The sequence below is a fragment of the Marmota marmota genome, unplaced genomic scaffold, assembly GCF_001458135.2.
Source record: "Marmota marmota marmota unplaced genomic scaffold, marMar, whole genome shotgun sequence".
NCBI classification, from domain to species: Eukaryota; Metazoa; Chordata; class Mammalia; order Rodentia; family Sciuridae; genus Marmota; species Marmota marmota.
The window spans coordinates 2263571-2288289 of NW_025999932.1; the positions used below are offsets into that span (position 1 = coordinate 2263571).

Here is a 24719-nt window from a genome sequence, read left to right on the forward strand (position 1 = left end):
TACTTCTCCCCGTGGGTCAGTAGAGGGCCTCTCTGCATCGTCACTGGGGCCAGGCTGACCAGCAGCCACCATTACTCCCTTGATAGTGCTTGCAGCTCATGCACTGGCCCAGAAGTGGCCATCACTGCTGCTCACCATTACCAGGCTGGCCACAGAGCCCCACCCGGCCTCAAGGTCACCCAGAAGCCCCTCCTTTTATTTGCCAAAGCAAGAGTCTGAAGGCGGGTCAGGAGAGAGCACCAGTAACAAATGAGGGGCCAGTGCCAGCAGAAAGGCAGGGAGGGAGATGAGGACACCAGTGACAGCAAGGGAATTGGCTAGCAGGTAGGAGAGGGCAGAGACGGGGATGGCAGGATAGGGACAGCTCCAGTGTCCGGAGTATATGGGGGACACACAAGGCCACCATGTGTAGAGGAGGAAGGCAGGAAAGGTACCATGGAGACCCCTGGTCAGGGCTGGGAGTAGAAGGTTGAGGATTTTGGCTCTTGGGGAAGTGTGACTGCAGAAAGAGACAGCAGAGGCTGTCACAGAGGGGACACAAGTAAGGACAGGGTTTTGTTCATACATTCTGGAGAGGGACCTGGATAGCAGGGGATGGTGCAGCTGAGGGTCCTTGGTGACTGGCCAGGATCCTGAGGGGAAGAGGCTCTCACTGTCGTGGTCCTGGCGACTCTAGGCCCCTGAGCCCTGCTGCCCAGAGTAACTCTGGGCATGTGTTCCCTATTTACAGAGCTGAAAGTCACAGCTGCTGGGGACCAGTGTCAGGAGCTCCCAGGCAGGTCTGGCCTGGCCCACCTCATGCCCCTGTGGTGAGCCCACCTGGAGCTGGCAGCTGGGTGCTTCCCCTCCTCCCCTGCTCCTGGGGCTGGGTTTCTCCACATTGTCCCATGACCCCTCACCATCAGCAGGTCAGACAGGGCTGAGACTGTGGCCCCCCCATGGCCCTTCACCATCACCAGGTCAGACAGGGCTGAGACCTGTGGCCCCCTAGCCACCCCTTTCTGTGATGAGTCAGTTGAGGGGCAGCTGCCATCTTAAGTCATCACTTTTCACTGCCCTCCACATGCTGGGCACTCAGACCCAAGGGTTCAGGCATGTCCACTTGAGAGTTCTCATTTGGCTCACACGACTTGCAGCTGATGTTATGTATGAGGTTCTGATGAGACTGCGTGTGACCTAGGAGGGGGTCCCCACAGCACAATTCTTGGCCCTTCTTGGGGAAGGGTTTGAGCTTTGCATGGGTTGGTGCCTGGCCAGGCCCAGGTCCTCGCTGTTCCCTGTGGGTGTAAGTGAGTCTTCCTTCTTCCTCAGGCTCACCAGCACCAAGGAGGCCGTCAAGGCTGCATTGGCAGATGACTTTGACACACCCAGGGCAATTGGCACCATCCTGGACCTTGTGCACCATGGGAACAGACAGCTCAGAGCAGTCACTAAGGTAATTTGAAGGACACACAGCCCTCCATCCCATTGCTGGATGTGACAGGTCAGGGGTTTCTCATAAGGAAGGAACAGGTGCCAACTCTGCCAGCTGTCTGGAGAGACTTGTCTATTGTAGCTGGCAGCATCTGGGTACGTACCAGTGAGCCCTTCCTTCTGCAAGAATCCTGAAGGTCCTGCTGGTGTTGGTAGAGACAGCACCCTATGCCTCCAGAAGTAAATATGGGAGTACACACAGCACATGCATGGGTTCCTGGCACACAGAGGGCATGGTTGCCATCATAGGTACTGGGTAACCCTGTCTGTGGCTTGGAATGGGGTGGATTGGAGCTGGTTGAAATGGGGAGGAAACTATACTTTGGGATCCCAACTCCACTGGCCACCTAACAGGGTCTCAACCCTTTCTGGGCCTCAGGGTCACCTGCAGGACCAGCCCTTTGGAGTATGCCACCTCTTCAGGTGCAAAGTGTGCTTGGTTCTCGGAGGAGCTTTCACTGCCTACTGCACACACAGCACTCACTGAGCTGTTTAAAGGCAACACCAAGTACCAGGGGTCCACGCCAGCAGTCCTTGTCATGAGGGTGTCCAGGGTAGGGAGGTCAGGTGGCCACTGAGTGTTATGCCCCAGCTTCTGCTGCTCCAAGGGTTCCCAGAAACAAGGCTCTGCTGTCATAGGTCCTCTGTGCTGGGGCCTGCCATATACCTTTTTAGGGTTTCTCACTCAAATTCAGAAATCCAGCCCAGTTCCCATGGCCTTCCACTTACCCACAGCCATGCTAAACCCACAGGAGCCTGAAAGACGGGTGCATCGAGGCCTGGAGCTGCCCAGCATATGCCGGGTGGCATGGCTTGCTGAAGAGACTGGGGTTGCTGGAGCGAGCTTGTGTCCTCAGTCCACAGAGGGGCCGCTGAAGGCTGCTCTGATGTGTGCTCTGCCGGCCTTCAGGCTGCTCTAAGAGCCATTGTGGTGCATTTCTTCCAGGAGCCTGGTGGTCCCAGGAGCCCTGCTGTGTTTGGTGCCATCGTCTCCTACATTGAGCAATTTTTTGAGACTGTTGGAATTTCTCTAGTAAAACAACAGGTATGTCTTTATCTTTTAAAAAGCTCTAGAGTACCTACATGTTGGTACAATAGCTGTTTTTCCTTTTTATTTTTTTTTAATAATTATTTTTTAGTTGTAGATGGACACAATACCTTTATTTTATTTATGTATTTTTATGTGGTGCTGAGGATGGAACCCAGGACCTCACAAGTGCTAGGCGAGTGCTCTACTGCGGAGCCACAACCCCAGCCCGTTTTCCTTTTTAAATGCTCATTTTAGGGATGACTACATTGCCAAATTAACATTTTATGTTCATGTATTACAAAAATAAACCCACTCAAGCCAATACCTCATTGGCACTCTGCTGAGGGCTGACATGTGAGCAGAGCCAGAGTCTGACCTGAGCCACGGTCTTGTTTGGAGACTTGGAAATTATAGAAAGATTACACCTACAGGAGTAAACACTGTCCCAAGTCATTTGAGAGAAAGCTGCTGGCCTGAGTGCGAGACGTGGTGGGCTGCCACTAGCCCCTCTGTTCTCAGGCACCCTGCTGGCTTCCCCTCGCCCAGAGAGGTCTTCCCAGCCAGCCCAGCCTGGCTGGGACTTCCCTCAGTCTGGGCCCCAGCGCTGGCTGTGCGTCTCTGACAGGATGGCAGAACCAGGCCCATGTGTCCTTTCCTGGTGACACATGGACCACCTCCTGAGGGCGGGGCTGCCGGGCTTCACTGTGATGGGCTTCTTCCTGTAAGTGGGAGGCTGTGCGTCCTCCTCACTCACCGCCTCTCACTTCTGTCAGCACAGACTCAGGTTCCCTGTGTGTCGGCCTTCATGGTTTGTGGCTAGTGAAGCTTCTGGTCCCTGGCCATGTCCATGGACATGTCCTTGTGAAATTACAAGCGCGAGGCTGCAGCTCTGTTGGCTGCTCCCAGGGTGGCCTTTTCTTTGCCATGGGTTTCCAGATGTGTAGATGGAGCACAGGGTGAGCTGGCAGCGCCAGGCCTAATTGGATGCCATGCTGGGGCACTTATACGATCGAACTTCACTACATCCATCTATGTTGACTGCAATTCAAGGACCACCATCAACATCTCAGTCCCTGGCCCCTCCACAAATCCACTCATGAAGTCTCCTTGAGCAGCTGCCACCCTGTGTGCATGCCCTGCACACCCCTCAGTGCAGGAACTCTCCATCCTGTGGGGCTGTCATCCTACCCCTGGGGCTGCCTACTGCACCGACACCGCTGGGCTTCAAGGCCCCATGTGGTCCCCTCTTCCTCCTCACCTACCTTACACTGCTATACCCAAAAGCACCTACACCCAGGACGGATCAGGAAGGATGAGGAAAGAGCCGGTCAGAGTCCTTTCTACACTATACACACACATGCTTTTCTTGTTAATGCAGAAAGGCCAGCACTGCGCATGTGCAGGATCCTCCTCAAGGTGGGCTGAACCCTGCCCTCTCTGGCTGCACTGCAGCCCATCTCTGCTGAGGCCTTTACAATCTCTGTCAGGGTCTTCTGCTGGCTTTGGGAGTAGAGCTGTTTACTGATTTAACAGGGGACTGCCATTTTTGCTCAGTGACCTGCACCCAGGAGCCCCCCCTGCTGCTTGGGGACTTGGGCCTGGTCCCTGGTCCAGGTTGCCCTCTGTACCCCTGAGTCCTCTCTCGGGACTTTTACTACTATGAATTCCTTTGACTGTTTTAACAGAGGACTATAGTATCTCCATAGCAGCTCCCAAGTCTGGCTCCTTCAGGTACCTGCCCATCATCTGGTAGACTGGCTCACCTTACTCGAGTCCAGGGTCTGTCTGGACACAAGTCTCTACTGACCTGAAATGACCAGGGCTTTACAGCACGTACATTCATTTTTAGACAAGGCTTTCCAGAGTCTGTATAGTGAAAATATACGTGGCCAACTTGTGCCTGACCCTTATCAAAACAACTCATTCACCTTCCCCCACCTCAAGGCTGCTGTCTGGGACCACTTTACACTCACATTTCTGTAGCAACCAATGTCCTCTTATTGTGAAAGTAGTGATTGAGGGTTGTATGAAGCTTTGTAGACTTTGTGAAGTTATAAAACATGGTTCGTTTTTATCTCCACAGCAGGGGTAGAAATTGGGGGTGGAGGAGCCATGACTTCTAAATCTGGTTTTCATAGGAAGCCCCGCTTTTGGTGATGTTTACCCAGCTGGTTACAGGCTGAGCAGCTGCCACCCTGTGCGCATGCCCTGTGCACCCCTCAGTGCAGGAACCTCTGTGTTGAATTAGTGTGTATGTGCACATGAACACACAGCAAGCCATTCAACTTCTACAGCATCTTAAACGTTTGGTTACAGTGGATGGCTTTGTCCTCATGAGTACCCCAGGCTCAGACTTGTGGACTCTCCTCAGATGACAGGATAGGGTGGCGCTGAGGCGCTATCCCACCTCCCTGCTTTATCCCTGCATGGCTCCCAAGGCCTTGGTGGGGCTGGGCTCCAGGGCCCTTCCTCTTAACTCCTGAGTGGGTTTCAGTTCAGCTGGGACAACAGGCACTCATCCGAGTGGAGTGGAGCCAGACCCCCGTGGCTCATCCCCTTGAGGTCCCCAGCAGGGCCAGCTTTAGGTTACCAGGAAGACTTGTTCGCTGCACACTCTGCAGTGTGGCCTTGCGCTCAGTGCATTTCAGGAGACAGCAGTGTGGCTACTCTGCACAGCGTGGTGGATGAGCTGGTGCGCTTCCGGCTGAAGGTCCGGCAGTATGCACTGACCACACCTGAGGCCGCTGGGGATGCCCGGCGACAGCTGCTCCTGGAGAGGCGGCCCTTGCTGGAGGCATGTGATGCCCTGCGCCAGGACCTTGCCACACATGGCATCAGCATCAAGGTGAGTGCAGTCCCCCTAATGGGGCTAACAGGCTAGACCCACTGTCTCCCACTGAGACACACTCATTCCTCAGCCCCCGTGGCAGTGCCCGAGGCCCAGGTCCTGCTCAGCCTCCCCTGCCCCACTGGCCTTCTGGAAGTTAGCAGCAGGCCTCTCCAGTCACTTGGTGCTACTTATCCTTCTTTTTATCCTGAAGCTGGCTGCTGTTACCATCACCCGTGGGCTGGCTACTCAGAACCTAAACTTTCCTTCTCTAGGACAGAAGCAGCACTATCTCCACATGGGAACTGTTGGATCCCAGGACAAAACACCAGAAGCCAGGAAGCTGAGGAAGGAGCAGTCATCGGCCTACACAAGCATGCAGCTTCTGGTGAAAACTTTATATTAAAGTTTCCACAGTGGCTACTCAGTGTTTTAGTTAGCTTTTTTGCTGCGGTGACTGAAAGATCTAACCAGAAAATTTTTAGGAGGAAAAGTTTATCAGGGTGCTCACGGTTTCAGAGATCTCAATCCACGGGCAGCCGGCTCCGTTCCTCAGGGCTTGAGGTGAGGCTGAACATAATGGTAGAAGAGTGTGGTAGAGGGAGGCGGCTCACATGATGATCAGGAACCACAGAGACTCCACTCTCCAGATACAAAATATGTACTCCAAGGCCACAGCCCACCTGCCTTCAGTGACCAGTTAATCCCCATCAGGGATGATTCAATGACTGGATTAAGGCTTTTAGGATCTAAACCTTATTGCATTGTCTCACATGAGCTTTTGGGGAACTTTCATCTAAACCATAACAGTCAGTACTGAAATGACGTGAAGGGAGGCCACCCTACTGGTGTCTGTCTGTAAGTCCGAAAAATGAACTTGACAGTGCCAACAGCCAGACTGGACAGTCGTCAATAGTCTAGGATGTGAGCTGGCTCTGCACCCCAGAACCAGAGTGCATAGGAGGAACCTGAGAGTGGGACCCCACTGGGCAGATGCTTAACAGCTGAGGTCCTTGGAAGGAGCTGAGGAGGGGAAAACAGGAGTCACAGCTAATGTCCCCACAGGGCTAAAGGTAGGTGGAGGACCATAGCTGCCTCTGAAACAAGTAGGACAGGAGGTGGCTGGCTCTTTTGGCTTCCCCAGCTTGCAGATCCTGGACCAGGCCTCTCCTGGCCCTTCCCTCTTGATCCTGTGCCTGCAGTAGCACATGGCTCCATGCAGCTATGGCCTGGCTTACTATCTCCATTTAAGCCCTGTGGCCATGAAGGCACTGGACACCCAGGTTTTTGCTAAGTATGTCATTCAGGAGTCACTACCTGGTAAACCGAGGTAGAGGGATTTCCAGGGGGCACCTGGAGGAAGACTAGTACTCCAGCACTACCCCCAGCACTCCAGTGCTGCTGGCCAGGTCCTGGGGGCACTCCCAGCACCAGTGTCTTTGGCTGAACTAGTGCACGTATGTGGGTTTGTCAAAGAACAGGGTGCAGCTAGCTGCATTAAAACAACCCAGGTGACAACCACCATCTCCCCTCAAGGACGGACTCTTGCTTATTCAGAGTGAAAGGTTAAGTAATGAAAACACGAGTTCCTATGACTTTGGCGAGTTTTATTTCCTTGGAAGGTGGCTGTCTCGGGCTTATAGGTGACTGCTGTGGCAACGCTGGCAGGTGGTGGTGAGAATGCTGCAGGCAGGTAACAGGCCCATCCTCTGTCTTCTGATGTCTGCCAGCGTCCTCACTCAGGACAGCTTAGAGAAAACTCCACCTTTAAATAAGCCAGGGCTATAACAGCCACCAGGCTTTTTCTGCTTTCCAAGGCAATTCTTCCAGAAAGTTCAGATATAGATAGGTTCTAAAGTTTGACATAACCGTAGCACATTTTTAATCTTGGAAGTTGACTAGCTTTAAAGAAAGCATGACCATCTGTCTATAATCTCAGCTACTCAGGAGTCTAAAGCAGGGGGACTGAAAGTTTGGGGCCAAATAGTGGGACCCCATCTCAAAATGAAAAGGGCTAGGGCTGTGGCTCACTGGGCGAGCACTTGCCTAGCATGTATAAAACTCTGGGTTCCAGTACTTGGGGGCGGGTGGGGGGAGTATAACCATCTAGACCATTGTTAAAAATTTTTTTAAGTTGTAGATAGATGGACAAGATACCTTTATTATTTATTTATTTGTTTATTTTTATGTGGTGCTGAGGATTGAACCCAGTGTTTCACATGTGCTAAGCAAACACTCTACCACTGAGTTACAACCCCAGCCCCATCTAGACCATTTTGAAGAGAGTGATCACCAAGTGCAGAAAGCCCTCAGGAGTCAGGCAGGAAGGCACATCAAGGTCTCAGCACACTCAAACACAAGGACCACATCTTCTGAGAAATGGGGCCACACATCAAGAGTGTCAGACACACCACATCACAAAACACAAGTTAACCCAACGTTAATAGTGCAGTAAAATGTCTTTTTTACTGGACTTCAGAGGTAACAATTTCTTCGGTGGACCAGTCATATTACTGAAAAGTAGAAGTGACAGTGACATCAGTCTTTCCCTGGGGCCTCCTTCATGCTGTCACCCTAGTAGCTCCAGCAAGGCTGACATTTCCAAAAGTCTAGCCTGATTACTTCCTCCCAGGACAGTGATGTCCAACACATCAGCGACAGGACACAAGCCTCCTGGGTCATGCTCCTGTGCTGGGGTGTCATCCACCACGGGGACATCACAGGGAAGTGCATGTGCGCAGAACAGAGAAGGCTGGAGGCGTCTCGGGCTCCCCACTGCCCCTCCAGGTGTAGGCAACACCCAGGTTTCATTCGGTCTTCCCATGGGGCCTCCAAAAGATTTCAAGGGACATTTATCACTGATAATTCTGAAACACTTTAATAAGTTAACCACCAACAACATCCAATCAGCACTGGAGAAGAAAAATGAGATCAAGACTGAGGGTGGCATCCTTGGTGGGCCTCGATTAAGACCACACTTGGCCTTCCCATAGGTATCTAGGAATGTCGGTCCTCCACAAGGAGCAGCCACCAGGGGGAGAGAAGATCTTCAGCGCCTGGCTGGGGGACGGTGAGTGCCACTCTCAGCAGCCCAGAAGCCCAGCTGGTGGCCCACAGGCCTCCCTCTTTTTTCTCCTCAGCACCTGCTGAGAAGCCTCAGAAAACTGCAGGAAGACTCTGCTCAGTGTCATAACATTCCCAACTACATGTTCAGTCCAGGCAGAAAATGCTATGACCCAAATTCCCAAGTTCTCTACTCAACCAATTTACACTGAGGCAAAACACTCCCAGGCAACCGGCTGTTTGGGCACTGAGGGCTTGGCACGCAGATGTGAGGTCTCCAGTTCAGGTGCACTCCCCAGTCCATGGTGCCACTTTTCTTCCAGCTGTGCTGCTCAGGTCTCGAAGAGTGTGCTGAAAGCGGCTCCAACCTCTGCAATCATGTCGGTGGTGGTGGTAGAGCGGCCATGCTTCTGGAAGGCCTGGTGGTTGCACTGCCTTGTGAGGGAGCAGGCGCCCAGGGCAGCCAGCAGCAGTGGGCTAGAGCTGGGAGGAGGGAAGGGGCACGTAAGAGGCCTCCACATGGCCAGCCTGCAGCACAAGGGGCATGGTGGGCTGTGGCCACGGGCGGGCCACATTTTACCCTTAAGAGTCCAACTTGCAATCTCAAGTCAGCCAGGCCCGAGGAGGGCTCTGCTAGCCAACAGAAGCTCAACTGCTTGCATACCGAATTCCCTGGTGGAAGGCACCTCTGAAACATGGTGGAGGCAGGTAAGAAGGCAGAGGGACTCATCTCCCCTCAGAAGCTTGGTAGCTGTGCCTGTGGGCCTGGAGGAATGCCTGAGGCCAGAGTGCTGGTTCTCCACAGTGCATACCCTGGGACAAGGAAGAAGCTAGAGCAGCCCTCTGTACCTTTGCCCTGCATAGCTGAGCAAAGCCCAAGTCCACACAGATACGCCCATTTTGGGTGTGTAGTCCCGGGTTTTCATGCACAGCTGTGGCAACATTACCATCCCAGCAGTGTCCTGCCAAGATGACAAATGGGGCCTCCAGAGGCTGGCTGTCCTCCCTGCAGCATGTGCAGCCACCATGGTCACCCTTCAGACTGTCTGCTTTTTACCCTAATATTTTGGTTTACAGAGTCCACAACTGAACTCCCAGAACAGTGCCCCTAACTGTGATCGCTCAGCAGAATTACTGGGGCTGTGAAACCCAGTGCTGTCCCAGGCCCTTCTGCACGGCCTGATGGGACTGAGGCCTAGGCCTGGGTGTACATGCAACAGTTTCCATGGACAGGGCTGACCTCTGCCCCGGGACATCTCCCATGTAATCCTGGTCATTCATCTGGAACCTTTCAAGGGATTCCATGTACATGCTATTCAAACAGCTAACAAAATTAATCTCAAAGTAGGACAAACGCAGACACGGCGTACCCATTTGTCTTCTCGGGCCCAGCGAGGAGCGCCCAGTGCACCATGACACCTAGGGAACCCGACAGGAGGTCTCCTTGTCCGCCACACCTGCGGCTGCTGCCTTCGTGGCTGCACGTGAGCACTACAGAGAACACGAGAGATGCTGAGTGCGGACACTGGCACTGCAGTCCGCGGCCACTTGCCTGCCGCCCGCAGCTCTTCCCTATTGGTTCTCACAAGGATGCGAGCTGACTTCTAGTTTCCAGAGGAAGAAAAAAGCAGTTAGCCTAGGCTGTCCTGAACCACAGGGAGCAGAGACACCTACCTCAGACCACTGAGAAGGCGCCGAGAAGAGGAGCTGAACACGAGGTGATTCCTTCATGCCCAGCTTCTGGAGCCCAAGCCCGCTCCCCAGACACATGCCATGCCTGCCTCCCCAACTTGAGGTGCACCCCGACCAACACAGCAACACACTCCAAGTCAGCCTGCACAGACGCCTCTGTTAACTGCTGTAATGTTACAGGTGCCTATACTTCTGGGAATTTTCTTTCTTTGGAAAATATTTTGAAAATCCAAAGCTCTAGTCTCTGTTATAATCAAGAGTTCCTTTGGTTATAAGAGCCTTGTCTCAAAGGTCTCCAGTCTTCTGAGAACACACCTTTTCTATAAATGTATGTGTGCATGTGAGTGTGCACGTGTGCACACACCCACCCCATGTATCTCAGTGCTCCTTTACCCTGATTTCAAGTTCCTAATCAGCAACTTTCTTGTTAACAGTTCCTTGTTAAAAAGGACCTATTATGGTGGTCCACTGGGCAGTGAAGAGGGGTGACTTCTACTCTCAGAGCGAAGAGTAACACGCAGGCTCTCTTGGACGCTCACAGCAAGTCTCCACTTTGCTCTTGCTGCATAGCCCTTAGGCGCAGGAGAAGGCACCTGGGACTCCACTAATAACATCAGCTCCAAGATTTTCCTCATCTCCTGGTCATTTTAACAAGACAGCAGAAAACTCAACAATGTGGATGCCCCACTGAGAGTGAGGCAGGAGGCTGGGATGCTGACCACAGCAGCACCTTCCTGCCAGATGCTTCATCAGGCCGGCCTAGGCACATGTCCATCCCCGCAGCCATGGCCTGACCCCTCTCCTGGCTACCACATTCCCATGCAAAACAACGAGGAGTCAAAACCAGGACTCACCCGCTGGGGCTGACTCTGAACCAGGTTCTCCAAGGCTTACCCTGTATGCCCACGCAGAATTGCCATGCAGAGGGAAGCCCCCACTCACCCTGCTGGCCATCAGAGATCAGGTCATGCTCTCCTTTTTGGACCACTGTCACATTCCCCAGGGCCTGGCTGAGTCTCAGTACAGATCCACGGGGGTCACTGCTGTCCACAGGACCTCTGAGCTATGACACAGGAAGACAACCAGAAAACCAAGTCTTTCAAGTCTTCCCGACAGGCAAAAGGGGCCACCACATACAGATAGCTCTGTCCCATCCACCACGAGCCTCGGCTGCTTGTGTCCAAAGGAAAAGCCAGGCACCTGTTCAAGGCTGACAGATACACCTATAGCAAGTCCTCCCAGCAGATGCTTAAACTACACTTGCTCTAGAACCTGTCCTTTACCTGGTCAGACCAGAAAGTTTTCAGAAATAATAGACATTTGAATCATGAGAGTTAATGTTCACAGGACACCTGCTGTGTGAAGACAGGTGCTATATCATGAGCTGCTTCATTTTGTCCTCATCTTTTGAAGCAAATGCCATCATTCCACGTTTCACAGATGAGGCACTGCAGAACAGAGTGGAGCAACCTGCCAGAGTGTGCAGCAAGGGCAGCTGACCCAAGCCCACCCCACCATCATTCCCTCACTTAGAAGCACCCAGCTGTGCAAGAGGCATCGTGTTGCACATTAGAGTGTGAAACACATGCATGTGGGAATCCACAGAAACACAACTACTAGGCATTTGTGAGTGTGTCCCTGCAGAGATGGGCCTATAGGGACAGGCTTGGCAGAACCACACAGGCCATCCCTTCCCCTCAGTTCCTGTCCCACAGGAAGCCCCTAACTCACCACAGCTTCATAGAGCCTGCTGAACTCCATGTGGTTGGGAGTGAGGACAGCCTTCTGGTACCCATGCACGAGAGCTGGCTGCTGAGCTACCAGCCACAGGCCATCCTGTGCACAACGAGAATGTATTTTCACTGGGCAGGCCCTTGAGGCCCTGCGCTCACTGTATGGGAAGAGGGGAGGCCACACTCACCGCATCAACAACGACAGGGATGTCTCTGGCCTTGGATGATTCCAAAATACCCTGCCCCAAAAGAAAATAGACTGATTAACAAACCAGCCACCTCTCAAGAGGAATTAAAGAAAACCAAGCTGTGCTTCAATAAAAGGTAACATAAGGTCACCAACAGATAGACACAAGATAATACATTTAATGAACCAAAGAAACAGGAGGAAAGACCCGAAGATCTGACAAGAGCCCCATAGTAAGGCAGGGAACAGAGAACTGTGAAAACAGCAGTTGGGTTCCTAGGCTAGTCCATGAAGACCCATCTAGTGTTTCCAGATTCCCAACAGGATTCAGAGATAAGAAATAAGAATCTTGGAAATTCCCCAAATCATTAGTTATGTATTTTTTGTAATGCTTTATGTGCTTTATTTACAAAGTCAACATAATCTCTACTGAAATCCCAGCTGCCAATTCTGCAAATCAACAAGCTGATGATCTTAAAGGGCACAAGGGCAGGCATAGGACCCAGCAGAGATGAGAGTCCAGGATAAACCCTCACCCTTAGGCCAACTGATTTTCAACCAGGATGCCAGGCCAAGTCCAGAGAAATCATGCTGAGGGAATAAAGCTACTGTTTTGTATGAGTCCACTCAAACACAATGTTCAAAATGGGCCATTCACTTCAACTGGTTAGCAGCTGCCAGGCACTGGGGAGGGAGTGGGGCCCAGGGGACAAATGCTAATGAGCTTGGGGTTTCCTTTTGGGGTAATGACAAGATTCTAAAATAGACTGTAGTGATAGCTGCACAACTCTATGAATCACACTAGAAACCAATGAAGTGTTCATTTTAAAGACACATGATTATAAAGCTCCAATAAAAAATATGATCAAAAAATTCAAATCCAAAGTAGTAAGAGACACACAGAAGTATCTGCAAGAATTCTCCAGGCACCAGGCATAGCAGGGGACACATTCTTCGGAAGGGACACTATCCCTTTGGAAGAAAAATAATGAGCTGTATCAACCCTCTATATCAGTTTTAAAGTTTTAAAAACAAAATCATTCAATTCTATTTCTCCCAGTCCCTGTCACCTGCCAGAGCTAGCTTCCCCTCAGTGACAATTCTGATAATTCATGAGTTTGAGGAACATTTCAAACCCCAACTCTCAACCTACAGGCTGGAACTGGAAGACTGGTCATGGAAGATATCTCTAAGCCTTGCTCTTGAGAAAGTCTGGTAAAGCAAATGCTTGCCTGCCTTTTTACAACTTGTTTTATCGGGCCCTGCCAGGAAAGCCCACCCAACCCAATAGCTCCTCATGCCTGCCTGCCTTGTGAACCTTTTGTCTCTCTCACTTGAAAGGCAAAAGCCAAGGGGAGAACAGCCCCTTGGTGACAGCACCCCTCCCCAGCGTGTCCTCCCCCTGCAGCCACAGTGCTCAACCCTGGGACAGGGAGATGAGTCACCTCTTCAAGCCCTCTCAGCAAATGAGGCATTCAACGGAGTACTGAGGTGATGGCAATAACAGGGACATAGACCCATCCAATGTGCTGCTGATTCCAATGAACACCAAGTAGCCAGTCACGGATGTGAGGCTCCTTCCCCAGCCTTGGCAGGGACAGCACCACTGCACACAAAGGCACAGTGGCACCCACAGGGAGGGGTCAAGACCCAAACCCAATAGTCCTGAACACACGGCTGCTTCTCCCAGGCTGCAGTGTGGGCAGGTGCCGGGCAGCTAGGACAGTCTCTTGGAGGGGAGTTCCAGAAACATGTCTGCCCAGGAGGTGGGAGTGCTCCCAGAGGAACACTGGGCAGCGAAGATTCAGAACACAAAGCTGGCATGCCGGCTCAGCCTGTCTTCCTCTTCCCCAATCCCAGGTATTTATGTACGTTTCAATTTCTTAGAATAAAAAATGCTCATTTTTTTTTTTTTCATGGTGCTGGGGATTGAACCCAGGGCCTTGTGCATGTGAGGCAAGCACTCTACCAACTGAACTATGTCCCCAGCCTAAGTTCATCTTTTTAAATGAAGACAGGCATAAAATGAACTTGGAGTAATGTGTGTGCACATGCACGCGTGTGTACACATGGTACGAACTGGAGGCCCTGTTGCCTGAGAACCCGAGTCTTGAAAACAGGTGACTGGGCTGAGAAACAAGGCAGGCACAGGAGAAGCAAAGCCACATAGCAATAGGCCCAGGACCCAAAGTCCAGGGTTCTCTGACCTGAGGAGGACCTCAATAAAGGAAGGAGAAGCATGTGGCTAAGAAATGAGACCAACAAAGCTGCAGTCAGCAGCGCCCTTCCAGATCATTCCCTAAATGCCCAACTCCTAGGAAAGCAAAGTGATGATTCCAAACAGCCCTCAGGATGCCCTACCCCAGCTAGGGTGGTTCACAACAGTGTCCTCAAGTGTGCCTGCCCATCTGGCACTGCACTCAGCACATTACAATACATGGCTCTCACAGCCTGGTGGGGTGACCACCAGGGACCCCAGCAAGAGGGGCAGCCAGAGGAGGGCACTTGTGTCTGACACCAAGCTTCTGTCCACTCAACTCTGCACAGCCCCACACTGCATGAGACAGGAAACCTCTGAGCAGCCCCACACTGACAAAGCCGCTCCTGCTGCTCAGCGTCACTGCTAACACCCAGAGTAAAGGGGAGACCCGTGCAGCCTGGGAACCGCTGGCCTCGCTGCCCCCCAACCCCTCACACATCTACCCATCTTCACTACTCCAAGAGGAGGCTGAGGAAGGCTGTACAATGCACTGCACTATTGTTTTTTTTTTTTTAAGAGAGATGAGAGAGAGAGAGAATTTTAATATTTATTTATTTGTTTTAGTTTTCGGCGGACACAACATCTTTATTTGTGTGTGGTGCTGAGGATCGAACCCGGGCCGCACGCATGCCAGGCAAGCGCGCTACCACTTGAGCCACATCCTCAGCCCCACAATGCACTATTTATGCCTGAAGAACATGAGGGCAAGGCTTGCATTCCAAGGTCACAGTCCGAGAGTGGCCATGCTACAACTTACCTTGACACTGTCGAGGATGGGGCCATCTCTACCTAGGCCAGGCCCCACGACAAGGGCATGCAACCGGGGCAGCCACTTTTCCACCTCAAGAACAGCATTGGGACTGTCACTAGTAAAGAAAAGGTCAGAATGCTTTACTTAATATCTACATTTAGTTGTGTTTTAAAAAATTTTATTTTGAAAAAACAGACTGACAGAAAATTTGAAAAAACAATGCAGAAAGTTACCATGTCTCCTTCTCCCAGCATCCCCTGAGTTAACACTGCATACACCCACATTATCTCATCACAACAACAAGTCAGAAGAGGCATGTTGCCAGAGGACTGTGTCAGATTCACCAACTGCCCCGGCCTGATATCCTTTCCCGTTCCAAGGGCAATCCAGATACTGCACTGCATTTAGGCATCACATCTCCTTAATCTCCACGGACTGGTTGATTTTTAGTGCCCCAATTCACGTGCATAGCTTTCAACATTTAAAACAAGTTAGGGTAAGTCATCATGACACTAGTTTTGAGATTACCCCTGCCCTCCACCAGTTTCCATCTCACACACATGGAGGCACACCGTGCACCTCATACTGTCCGGCCCTACATGAGATGTACCCCACGTCCTGGTCCTGCCCTGCTGATGCCCACTCAGGACAGACAGGGTTTGTCATCATCTCAATTCACCTTCTTGCACAGTATCCCAGCTCAGAGATTCTGATAGCCCACTCTGTTAAGGTCCTTGTCCCCTCTGCTCCCTACAAGCTACCTATCAAGGTCACCAACAACCCCATGGTGAGATGCAGCCATCATTCCTAGTCTTTCTCTTAAAATGACCCTCAGAGGCACAGGCCCTTCTAGAAATACCCCCAAATAGTTCTCAACTTGACTTTGGACATCCTACCCCACCCTGTTCTTTCCTTCATCCACATTCTCTGTTCCCAGCTAGAGCCTCAGGCTTCAATCTCTGTCCACATGTGAATGACTGGCAAACCAAAGCCTTCCCGTGCCACATACTCCAACCTGACACCTATCACCCACGTCCATGTCCACTTAGATGTCTAAGGGCAACCGACAACAACTTCATCCCCATATAACCGCTATCTTTCCCCCACTATAGTCAATGAAAACTCATTCAGACATATGCTCTGAGGGTACTGGGCTGCCGGCCTTTTCCATCACATCTGCCAGCCAATCCCAGGGGGTGGGGGCCCTATTTTCCTGATAAACCTGCATAGGGTCCCTTTGCACGCTGACTGCACTGCCTATGTACTGGTAGGATCCTTACCACACTGGCCACAAGAGCCCATACCTAAAAGCAGCTGACAAGCCTCTGCTTGCCCCTTATGATGACCCCACAATTGCAGGGTTTGACCCTGAATCTCCGGTTACCCACATGAGCAGTCCCTGTCATAGATGTAGGCCATTCCTAGACTGTGGAAAAGCTTCCCCAGGAATCCACGGATTTCACTAGAATGTCACTCTGTGCTGCCTCCCTATCCCTCACCTGTTGGTCCCCTGTTGGGGATCACCAGTTGGCTCCATGGTCCTCTTACCACCTGACATACTATGATCTCACTTGTCTGTCTCCAGAGCAGTGCTGCCCAATGCAGCAGGTACCAACAAACACTAATGTAACTGAAATGGAACAGAAGTAAAAATTCTGTTCCTGAGGTCCACCAGCTACATTTCAGTGCTCAGTGGTATGGTCCTGGAGAGTACAGAGAACATGGACATTGTCAAGGGAAGTTCAGGGAGCCCTGGGAGCAAATAGTCACTCACTTCACTACTAACCCACTGAACCCAGCCCAAGAAGTCCAACCATTCCAGTCACTCAGCACTCACTCCACATAAAGATAAATGCAGCTAGACCACAGGACAGGCAGAAGACAATGCCTGGAAATAAAGCCAGACGTCTACTGCCACCTGGAAGCTTGCTGAATGAGACAAGGGTCTTGTTACTCTCCAATGGTCCCCTTGCTTTCTGCCATAGGCAACCCTGTCCATACAAGAGTTCCCCTGGACCTTGGAACCTCCAACCACTCCTGACAGGCCAGAACACCTGCATAAAATATACTGGCATTGACAGTCACCATTTTCCCATGTTTCTCCCTTTGTGGTCTCACTGTCTGTCTTGACCTACCACAGAACTACAGGCAGATTCACTAAGGTTTTCTTATACCTGATAGCACCTATCAACCAATTCTGAGCACAGTAGGAACTTAACAGAACTCAGTGTTGGCTTAGAAATGCTCAGGGGCTGAGGACAGCTACTGCAAGAAAGAGAATCCACCTGTCCAGACTCACAGGACTGGGTGGACGATCAGCTCCGGGCTGTAGGACTTAATCACAGGCGCCGCCTCCTTGGCACAGAAAACATGAGCCAAATCTGCGCCCTGAGAAACAAGACAAGAGGCCAACTTGAGCAGGTTGCCCTCCACAGGCCCCATAAGCAGCGTCAGGCACAAGCTGCTCAGCCCATGACATGTACGTACAACCACCCCAGTCACTTAGAACTTACTTCACATAAAGACCAATACAACTCTGCAGTTAGACCACAACCAGATGGCCTCAGAAAAAGGCAGGCAGCAGAAGACAAGGCCTGGAGACAAAGCTAGATGACTACTGCCACCTGCAGGCAGGGCAGAGCCATATCAGCTCAGCCACTCCACACTACCTGGGCCATGCAACTTGATCAAATGCGTGGGAAATGGCCAGTTTCAAAGGCATCGACTTTGGCTGGGCACAGTGGCACAAACTTGTGACCCCAGGGACATAGGAGGCTGACAGGAGGGCTGCAAGTTTCAGGCCAGTCTAGGCAACTTAGTGAGACCTCCATTTCAGAATAAAAAATAAAAAGGTAAAGCCTAGGTTCAATTCCAAGTTCTAATAAAATAATATAAAAAGCAAAGTCATCAATTTCTTACTTATTTAAAAAAAGAAAAAAAAAAGGCATCCCAGTATCATTCTGGTGAAGTAAAATGAGACTAAAACTTTATTTATTTTTAAATGTATTTCAATTGAGTTATTTTGTTATTGTACAGGAAGTCAGGATATATTTAAAGGTGTTTCTATTACCTATAACTACTCTAAAATGTTACTGAGAATTCTATCCTAACCATTTTCTTTAATCATATTTAAATAACCCAACTCTATCAAAAATCCCCAATAAAGTAGTTTTAGGTAAACTTACCACTTTGAGAGCTGAGATTGCTGCAAAATATGGGGCTCCTGTATACCTAAAATGAAGATATTAACAGTCAAAAGAAAAACAAAACAAAAACTTCTGCAAGTGAGAATACACATTTAACAGTAAATAACAAATTATCAATAAAAATACAGATAATAAATATAAAAATATATAAATTATCAATAAATGACTCCAACATGGGGCACACAGCACATACCCAGCACCTAGCAAATGCTCAGTGAATGGTCACACGGGTCAGAGTCAGGAAAGCCTTATTCTTGTGTGCAACACCTCTGCACCACATGTGGAGCACACACGCTAGTTCAGGTGACTTAATCACTGACACCACCTCTCATGGTCTCTGTGCCAAGCATGATGAGGTAGAGCTGGCTGCAGGCTTCTGCAGGACAGAAGGCAGAGATGTCCACCAGCTTAGGGCAGTCAGGAGAAAACCAGGCCCCAGAGCCAGAGGACCGAGGCCCCAGAACAAGAGGACCCCAGAGGCCAGATGGGGGCCACATGAGCACTGTGCCTGCCCAGTGCTCTCATCTTACTACTATCTCTGTGTTCTTACAGCAAGACACCCAGCAAATGGTCAGTGTGAGTGTGAGTGACTGTGCTTACTGTTACCTCAAGCACAGAAAGAAGACCCTTGCCTAGGGCATCAGATGAGCTACTGAAACTGGCATGTCCGTTTCAAGCAGTGAAGCAAACTGGGGACAAATGCTGCACACTCTCTCCAAACATGGCCTTCTCTAAATCAGTGTCACCAGAAAGTGTCAAAAGTGCAAAAGACAGGACAAAATAGGCAACACACGCACTCACTCCACAAAGAGTGGAGCCTTAGCCAAAAGAGCCAGCAAGCCCACTCCCTCGCCCACACCCACAGGAGCAGGGCGGCTGGCTACCAGTGCACCAGAGTGCAATCTGGGCTGGGGAGGAGAGTGGAGCAAGGTTTACTAGTGCTTGAAATGAACTCTGACCCAGTGAAAGTTCTTGAGACTGGATCCTTCAGAAATAACCTATGGGTATGCAAGGATGTATGTGTACAGGATGTCCACAGCTACACGTTAACCAAAGATAAGCAGAAGCAGCTAGCCACTCACCAACAGGGGACCAATTAAACTGGAAGTTTGCTGGGGCCCCTTCAGCTGTGGATCTCAACACCTGGCCCACCCTGGCAGGGAGCACCATATACCCACTTGTCAATAAGTAACACATGTGAATCAGCAGAGAGAGAGATTCCAGAAAAGAATGCAAGGTGAGAAGGCCAGATGAAACAGAGCATCTACACCACCGCCCCCTTAGTAAAACAGTGCACATCTTAGCAGCCTGGGAAGGCTAACAGCGCATATGTGGTGTTTGCTATCACAGGGGACACCACAGGATGCTCGCTGTACACACTGCTCTAGCGTTCAGATTTCTACATGCAGACTTTACTTTTATAATCAGAACAGAGGTGTTTCTTCTTTCCAAGGTTAGTCGAATAGGCATTTTCACATTAAGTAACTCTACCCTAGAGTGCTACATGACTCTTGACTCTGGGGAGGAAGGACCCAAAGGCTTTCCCTATGAGGCTTAGTGGGGCTACATAGGTGGCCTCTAGTCCTGAGATCAGGAGAGGGCTATCTCCTGAACCCAGCGTTCCAAAGGCAGAAGAACTGCCTTTCTGTGCCAGAGTTTTCACACCCTTCCTGGACAGACTGCCAGCCAGCTGACTCACACTGCAGAAACTGCTATCTTCCAAAGGGTGTGTGTGTATGGGAGGGGCTCATCCTGGAGTCTCCTGCTGTGAAAGACATCCTGAACTGACAAAGTCAGGAGCCAGCAGAAGGAAATGCACTCCCTAGGAAGTGGGAGGAGAAAGGGCTAACCTGAACATCAGCAGGACTGGGTCCAGGAGAAACAGGAGTAAGACGAGGTCCAGCGGGAGAACACGGAAATGGCAGAGCCATAGAGGAAAACTGTGAAGGAGGTGCCAAGCATGGAAGGCAGATCCAGGGACCCAACATGCACAGGAGGGGCATAAGAGAGAGGAGAGTGCAGCACCAGAAACCCAGGCAAGATGCTTCACCAGAGGGGGCTAACGGCTCAGGCACTGCTCAGACTGATGACAACAAGTAAAACCACACAGCCAGACAGCCTGGAGAACTGTACAAACATCCAAGCAAGAAAACACCACTTAGAGATCAAAGAGAACAGGACTCGTGTCAGAATTCCAAGGTGCAAAATGGAAGCTAACAGAAATCTAGCTAACATCTAGATTTCAACCACCTCCTAAGGAGCTGCAGCCTGCAGCCACTGCCCACCATAGCACATGACACCAGAGGATCTGCAACCACGCAAGAAATCACTCTGCAGGGAGATGCCAGGGGTCAAAGTATCCCTACCCAAGGCAGAAGAATGAACGTGGTTTATCTCACAATACAGTTAAATTTATGGTAAGTGTTCAGGTGGGATTTCTGCGTCCAACAGTGACATAAGGTCAAAGAGGGCCACATGGGCCTGGGAGTCACATGGATGAGTAAGAGGGGACACATCTCCAACATTTTTCCCATGCTGCTTCCTGGGTGGAAAGGGTGGCCACTAGCTAAACTTATTCACTGTAGTTTTGGGTTAAGAAACAAAATCTGGCTATACATTTATAATAAAATACACCTAAATATATGAAAAATGGTTGAAAATGCAGGTTGACCAAGAGATATCATATAAGTGGGAACAGAAAGCAAGCTGAAACAGAGCAGCCAGTATAGGACTGCTTTCACTTATACACAGGAAAGTTTGTAAATCTTTTGTGTAAAACACAGTTGCAAAGGTATATAAAAGCAGAAGATAAGATTGGCCTGGGAAAAAGGTAGGATTAAACATTATAAATGACTCCAAGAATATCTTTAAATTGCAAAGTAGGCCAAGAGCTGGCAGAGTGCCTTCACCCTGGTTATGAAAGAAAAGCAGGTTTCTGACTGGTGAAGACTGGTAAACACAGAAAACCACACAGGAAAGGGCAGCTGCAAAGCCCCAACACTGACACACATCAGTGAGCAGTTCCACCAGGCTTTCTCAGACTCCCCCTTTTAACCAGGAAGCTGATCCTGAAAAACACTGCTTGTCTTATCAGACGGCATTTGGAAATGATTATGAAGCTCACACTAGACCAGTGATGGCTGACAGGTGAGCAGACAGGTATGGAGGGAGGGGCTTTTTGAACACAGCCACCACTTACTCTTGGCAGCCTCCCACTACGCCTATCCTTCCGTCTTGCCCTTTGTGCTTCTTGGCAGTGAGAGCAGGGATAATGTTTCTCACCAGCTGAAAGGTATTGTCCATGTCCTTTATCGAGTGTGCTTTATGCAGTGAAAAGGTTCTTTGTAAAACTGAAAAACAGGAGAATTACATCATTCAGAAAGGGAGATGAATACGTGTTCATACACATAAATGACAGAGACTTAAAATATCCCATTAGCCAAAACACTTTCCAAAGCTGACAATATGTATACTATAGATTTCTACCTAAAGGTTTCACTGTTTTTTGTAGGCAAATAATGTTAAAAAAAAAAAAAAAATTGGGCTGGGGTTGTGGCTCAGCAGCAGAATGCTCGCCTACCAGGCATGAGGCCCTGGGTTCAATCCTCAGCACCACATATAAGTAAATAAAGGTATTGTGTCCACCTACAACTAAAAAAATTTTAAAAAAAAATCACAACAGGACTGGGGTTGTGGCTCAGTGGTACAGCGTTTGCCTCACATGTGCAAGGCCCTGGTTTCGATCCTTAGCACCACATATAAATAAATAAAGTGAAGGTATTGTGTCCAACTAAAACTAAAGAATAAGTAACTATTTTTTTTTAAAAAATCACAACAAGCTGTATATGCCAAGTTTATATTTGAATTGTATCAGACATTCTACTTAATCTTCTAGAAAGTTTTAACAATTTGAAAACTGATACACTCAAAAGTTTGAAAGAGTCCTCCTGTTTTTCTTAATTGTTATTTTGACACTCATTTGGATACTAATTAAATAACCTAGAAATGGAATTCTAAATATAGCAAATATCTTAAACTGGGTTCAAAGTGGCATATTAGAATAATTTCATCACTTTGAATTGTCTCCTAATAGTTACATTTCAATTGGCTTTCTTGCAAGCTTCTTGCAGTTGTACATTTTGCCTTGATATTCAAGACAGCTCAGCCTTGAGAGGTTGATCCACTCTGTGGCACACAGTGCATGAATAGATAATAAGGCACACATCTTTCTAGACCTAAAGGATCTTTGCAAATATGAACAACAGTTTCTCAAACAAGGCACTTATTGTTTTCATCCTTCCAATTATTCCCACAGCTGACAAAAACCAATGTTTCACAAATTCCACTGAAGACTAAAAGCTGACCCAGTTCCTCACAGATAAACAGCTTTGTTTGTTTTACTTTTCACTCAACAAACATTCAAGTATTTTCTTTAACAAGCAGATGCAAGTGCCTTAGCTGATGTGTCAGATGTTCAGACCCCAAGGTGAAAAGGCGTTAGTTAATATCAACCCACCTCCCTTTCATCAACATCTAAACCAAAGCAGAATGAAGACAAACTCAGATCCAGGGAACCTCCTGCCAGGGAAAAGTCCTGCTAGGCTCATCTCAGGGCTGCTCCCAGAGCCTGTCATCATGAGCTACCTTCTGCTCCTGGTGACATAGCTGCAATCCCAGCTCAAACCCAGATGTGGTCCAGGCCAAATCCCAGCTCAAACCCAGATGTGGGCCAAATCTTTCTCTCTTCCGAATTCATTTCTGTGTGTCCTCAGTCACCAAAGTTTGCACTGTTTTTTCACCATGCAAAGACTAAGCAGCAAAAAAGCTCTCTCCTGGTGCTCCCTTTGATGAGCTGCATACAAAGATTGGGAGCTGCTAGATGAGATCTAAGCATAATGTATGAATGTTGATGAACAATCTATGCAGTAATGAACACACCTAACAGGGGCCTGTTCCACACCTTACCACACTGGGAACTGTAACATCATGACTCACCGATACAAGAATGTCAGATAATGTCCACTGAACAAGAAATACAGACGCTTTTTCAAGTCTAGGAACTGTAAAAATAGAATTCAGTCACTCAAGGACTGTTCTATACTCCCTACAACATTTCAGGTCTTTGTAAACATGGCTTTATACAAAGCACTCAGTCACATGGAAAATATCCCCATGGCCAAGTGGATTTCCTCATGTTGTATGGATGCCAGACATGCTGGTTTCAAGTTCTGTTTCCAAACTAGCATGTCAATAACTCCTCCCAATGGTTACTGGGAGGAGTTATATTAGTCATTCATCATAATAACTACTATAACTGAGTGGATACCACGTCTAGTGTTCATAACAATCAGGAACTTTAACATTTAGCAAGGAAAGACAGTTTGGGGAAATGATAATCATTTTTACTGTTCATCACTAAGTAAAAAGAAATATACTCCGTGTGTACCAGACCTCAAAGGCACAATCTCTATCAATTTACTTTCCCTAATCTGTCTAAAGAAGGACATTTTAAAAGATAGAAATGTTGCCAGGCACAGTGGCACACACCCCTGTCTGTAATCCTCCCAGCCTGGGCAACTTCCTGAGACCCTGTCTCAAAAATTTTTTAAAAAGGGCTAAGGGTGGTAGAGCAACCCTAGGTTCAACCTCAAGTACTCTAAAAAGGCAGAAATACATGAGTCAATACACCAACTGCCCTGCAGTGTTCTTCCCGGCACATAACAATGAAGCTCTCAGCCCACAGCCGCTGTGGAAGGAGCCTTGCTGTCGCTGGGGCAGCGGTGCTTGCAGAAGCACTTCAGTAAAACCTCTGGGACTAAAAACCAGCAAAACATACCAAGTAAAACTTCATTCAACAAGTGTAAACTTTTTTATGTGTGCAGTTTTGTTGTTTTCAAGTGTCCACACTTGCACACTGTCCCATACCTCAGCACAAGTGGGCTAGCCCAACACGATTCTGATTTTTTTTTTTTTTTTGATATTGGGTGTTGAACTCAGGAGCACCCAACCACTGAGCCACATCCCTAGCCCCTTTTTGTATTTTATTTAGAGACAGGGTCCCCCTGAGTTGCTGATGCTGGCTTTGAACTCATGATCCTCGTGCTTCAGCCTCCCGAGTCACTAGAATTATAGGCCATGTGCCACCACACCCAGCTCCACCATTCTGATTTTTGTGGCTGAGAAAGGGGAGATGTGCTAGGCTGAGTGCCCACATGCTTAAACTCTACATATTTAAAGGCAAATAGTAATTTTTGTTGTTAATCAAATAATGATGAGTGCTCATCCTTCTCCCTCCACTTCAAGATAAGCTTCATTAAGATACCAAGAAACTTGGGGCTGGGGATGTGGCTCAAGCGGTAGCAGGCTCGCCTGGCATGCGTGCGGCCCAGGTTCGATCCTCAGCACCACATACAAACGAAGATGTTGTGTCCGCCGAAAACTAAAAAAAAATGATTATTAAAAAAAAAATTCTTAAAAAAAAAAAAAAAAAAAAAATA

At 49.2% G+C, this 24719-nt stretch overlaps 2 protein-coding genes across 13 annotated transcripts in view; one reads left to right on the plus strand and one right to left on the minus strand.

The window, feature by feature from the left end:
• Positions 1-5753, plus strand: part of Cars2 (cysteinyl-tRNA synthetase 2, mitochondrial) — a 40546-nt gene extending 34793 nt beyond the window's left edge. For 8 of the 10 annotated variants that reach the window (XM_048800626.1, XM_048800628.1, XM_048800629.1 and 5 more), the window contains 4 exons: positions 1312-1435; positions 2420-2518; positions 5142-5348; positions 5611-5753. In XM_048800626.1, coding sequence (XP_048656583.1) covers positions 1312-1435; positions 2420-2518; positions 5142-5348; positions 5611-5736 — 556 coding nt within the window. In that variant the 3' untranslated portion in view covers positions 5737-5753. Of the gene's footprint in view, positions 1-1311; positions 1436-2419; positions 2519-5141; positions 5349-5605 lie in introns of all 10 variants that reach the window. The other 2 variants (XM_048800627.1, XM_048800630.1) reach the window with 1 other exon arrangement.
• Positions 5754-7770: 2017 nt separating this feature from the next.
• Positions 7771-24719, minus strand: part of Naxd (NAD(P)HX dehydratase) — a 20713-nt gene continuing 3764 nt past the window's right edge. The window contains exons 3-11 of one of the 3 annotated variants that reach the window (XM_048800637.1): positions 21422-21574; positions 18202-18247; positions 17316-17404; positions 15023-15131; positions 12007-12057; positions 11817-11921; positions 11028-11148; positions 9764-9884; positions 7771-8876 (exon numbers count right to left, since the gene is read on the minus strand). In XM_048800637.1, coding sequence (XP_048656594.1) covers positions 8726-8876; positions 9764-9884; positions 11028-11148; positions 11817-11921; positions 12007-12057; positions 15023-15131; positions 17316-17404; positions 18202-18247; positions 21422-21525 — 897 coding nt within the window. In that variant the 5' untranslated portion in view covers positions 21526-21574 and the 3' untranslated portion in view covers positions 7771-8725. The remainder of the gene's footprint in view (positions 8877-9763; positions 9885-11027; positions 11149-11816; positions 11922-12006; positions 12058-15022; positions 15132-17315; positions 17405-18201; positions 18248-21421; positions 21575-24719) is intronic. The other 2 variants (XM_015484075.2, XM_048800636.1) reach the window with 2 other exon arrangements.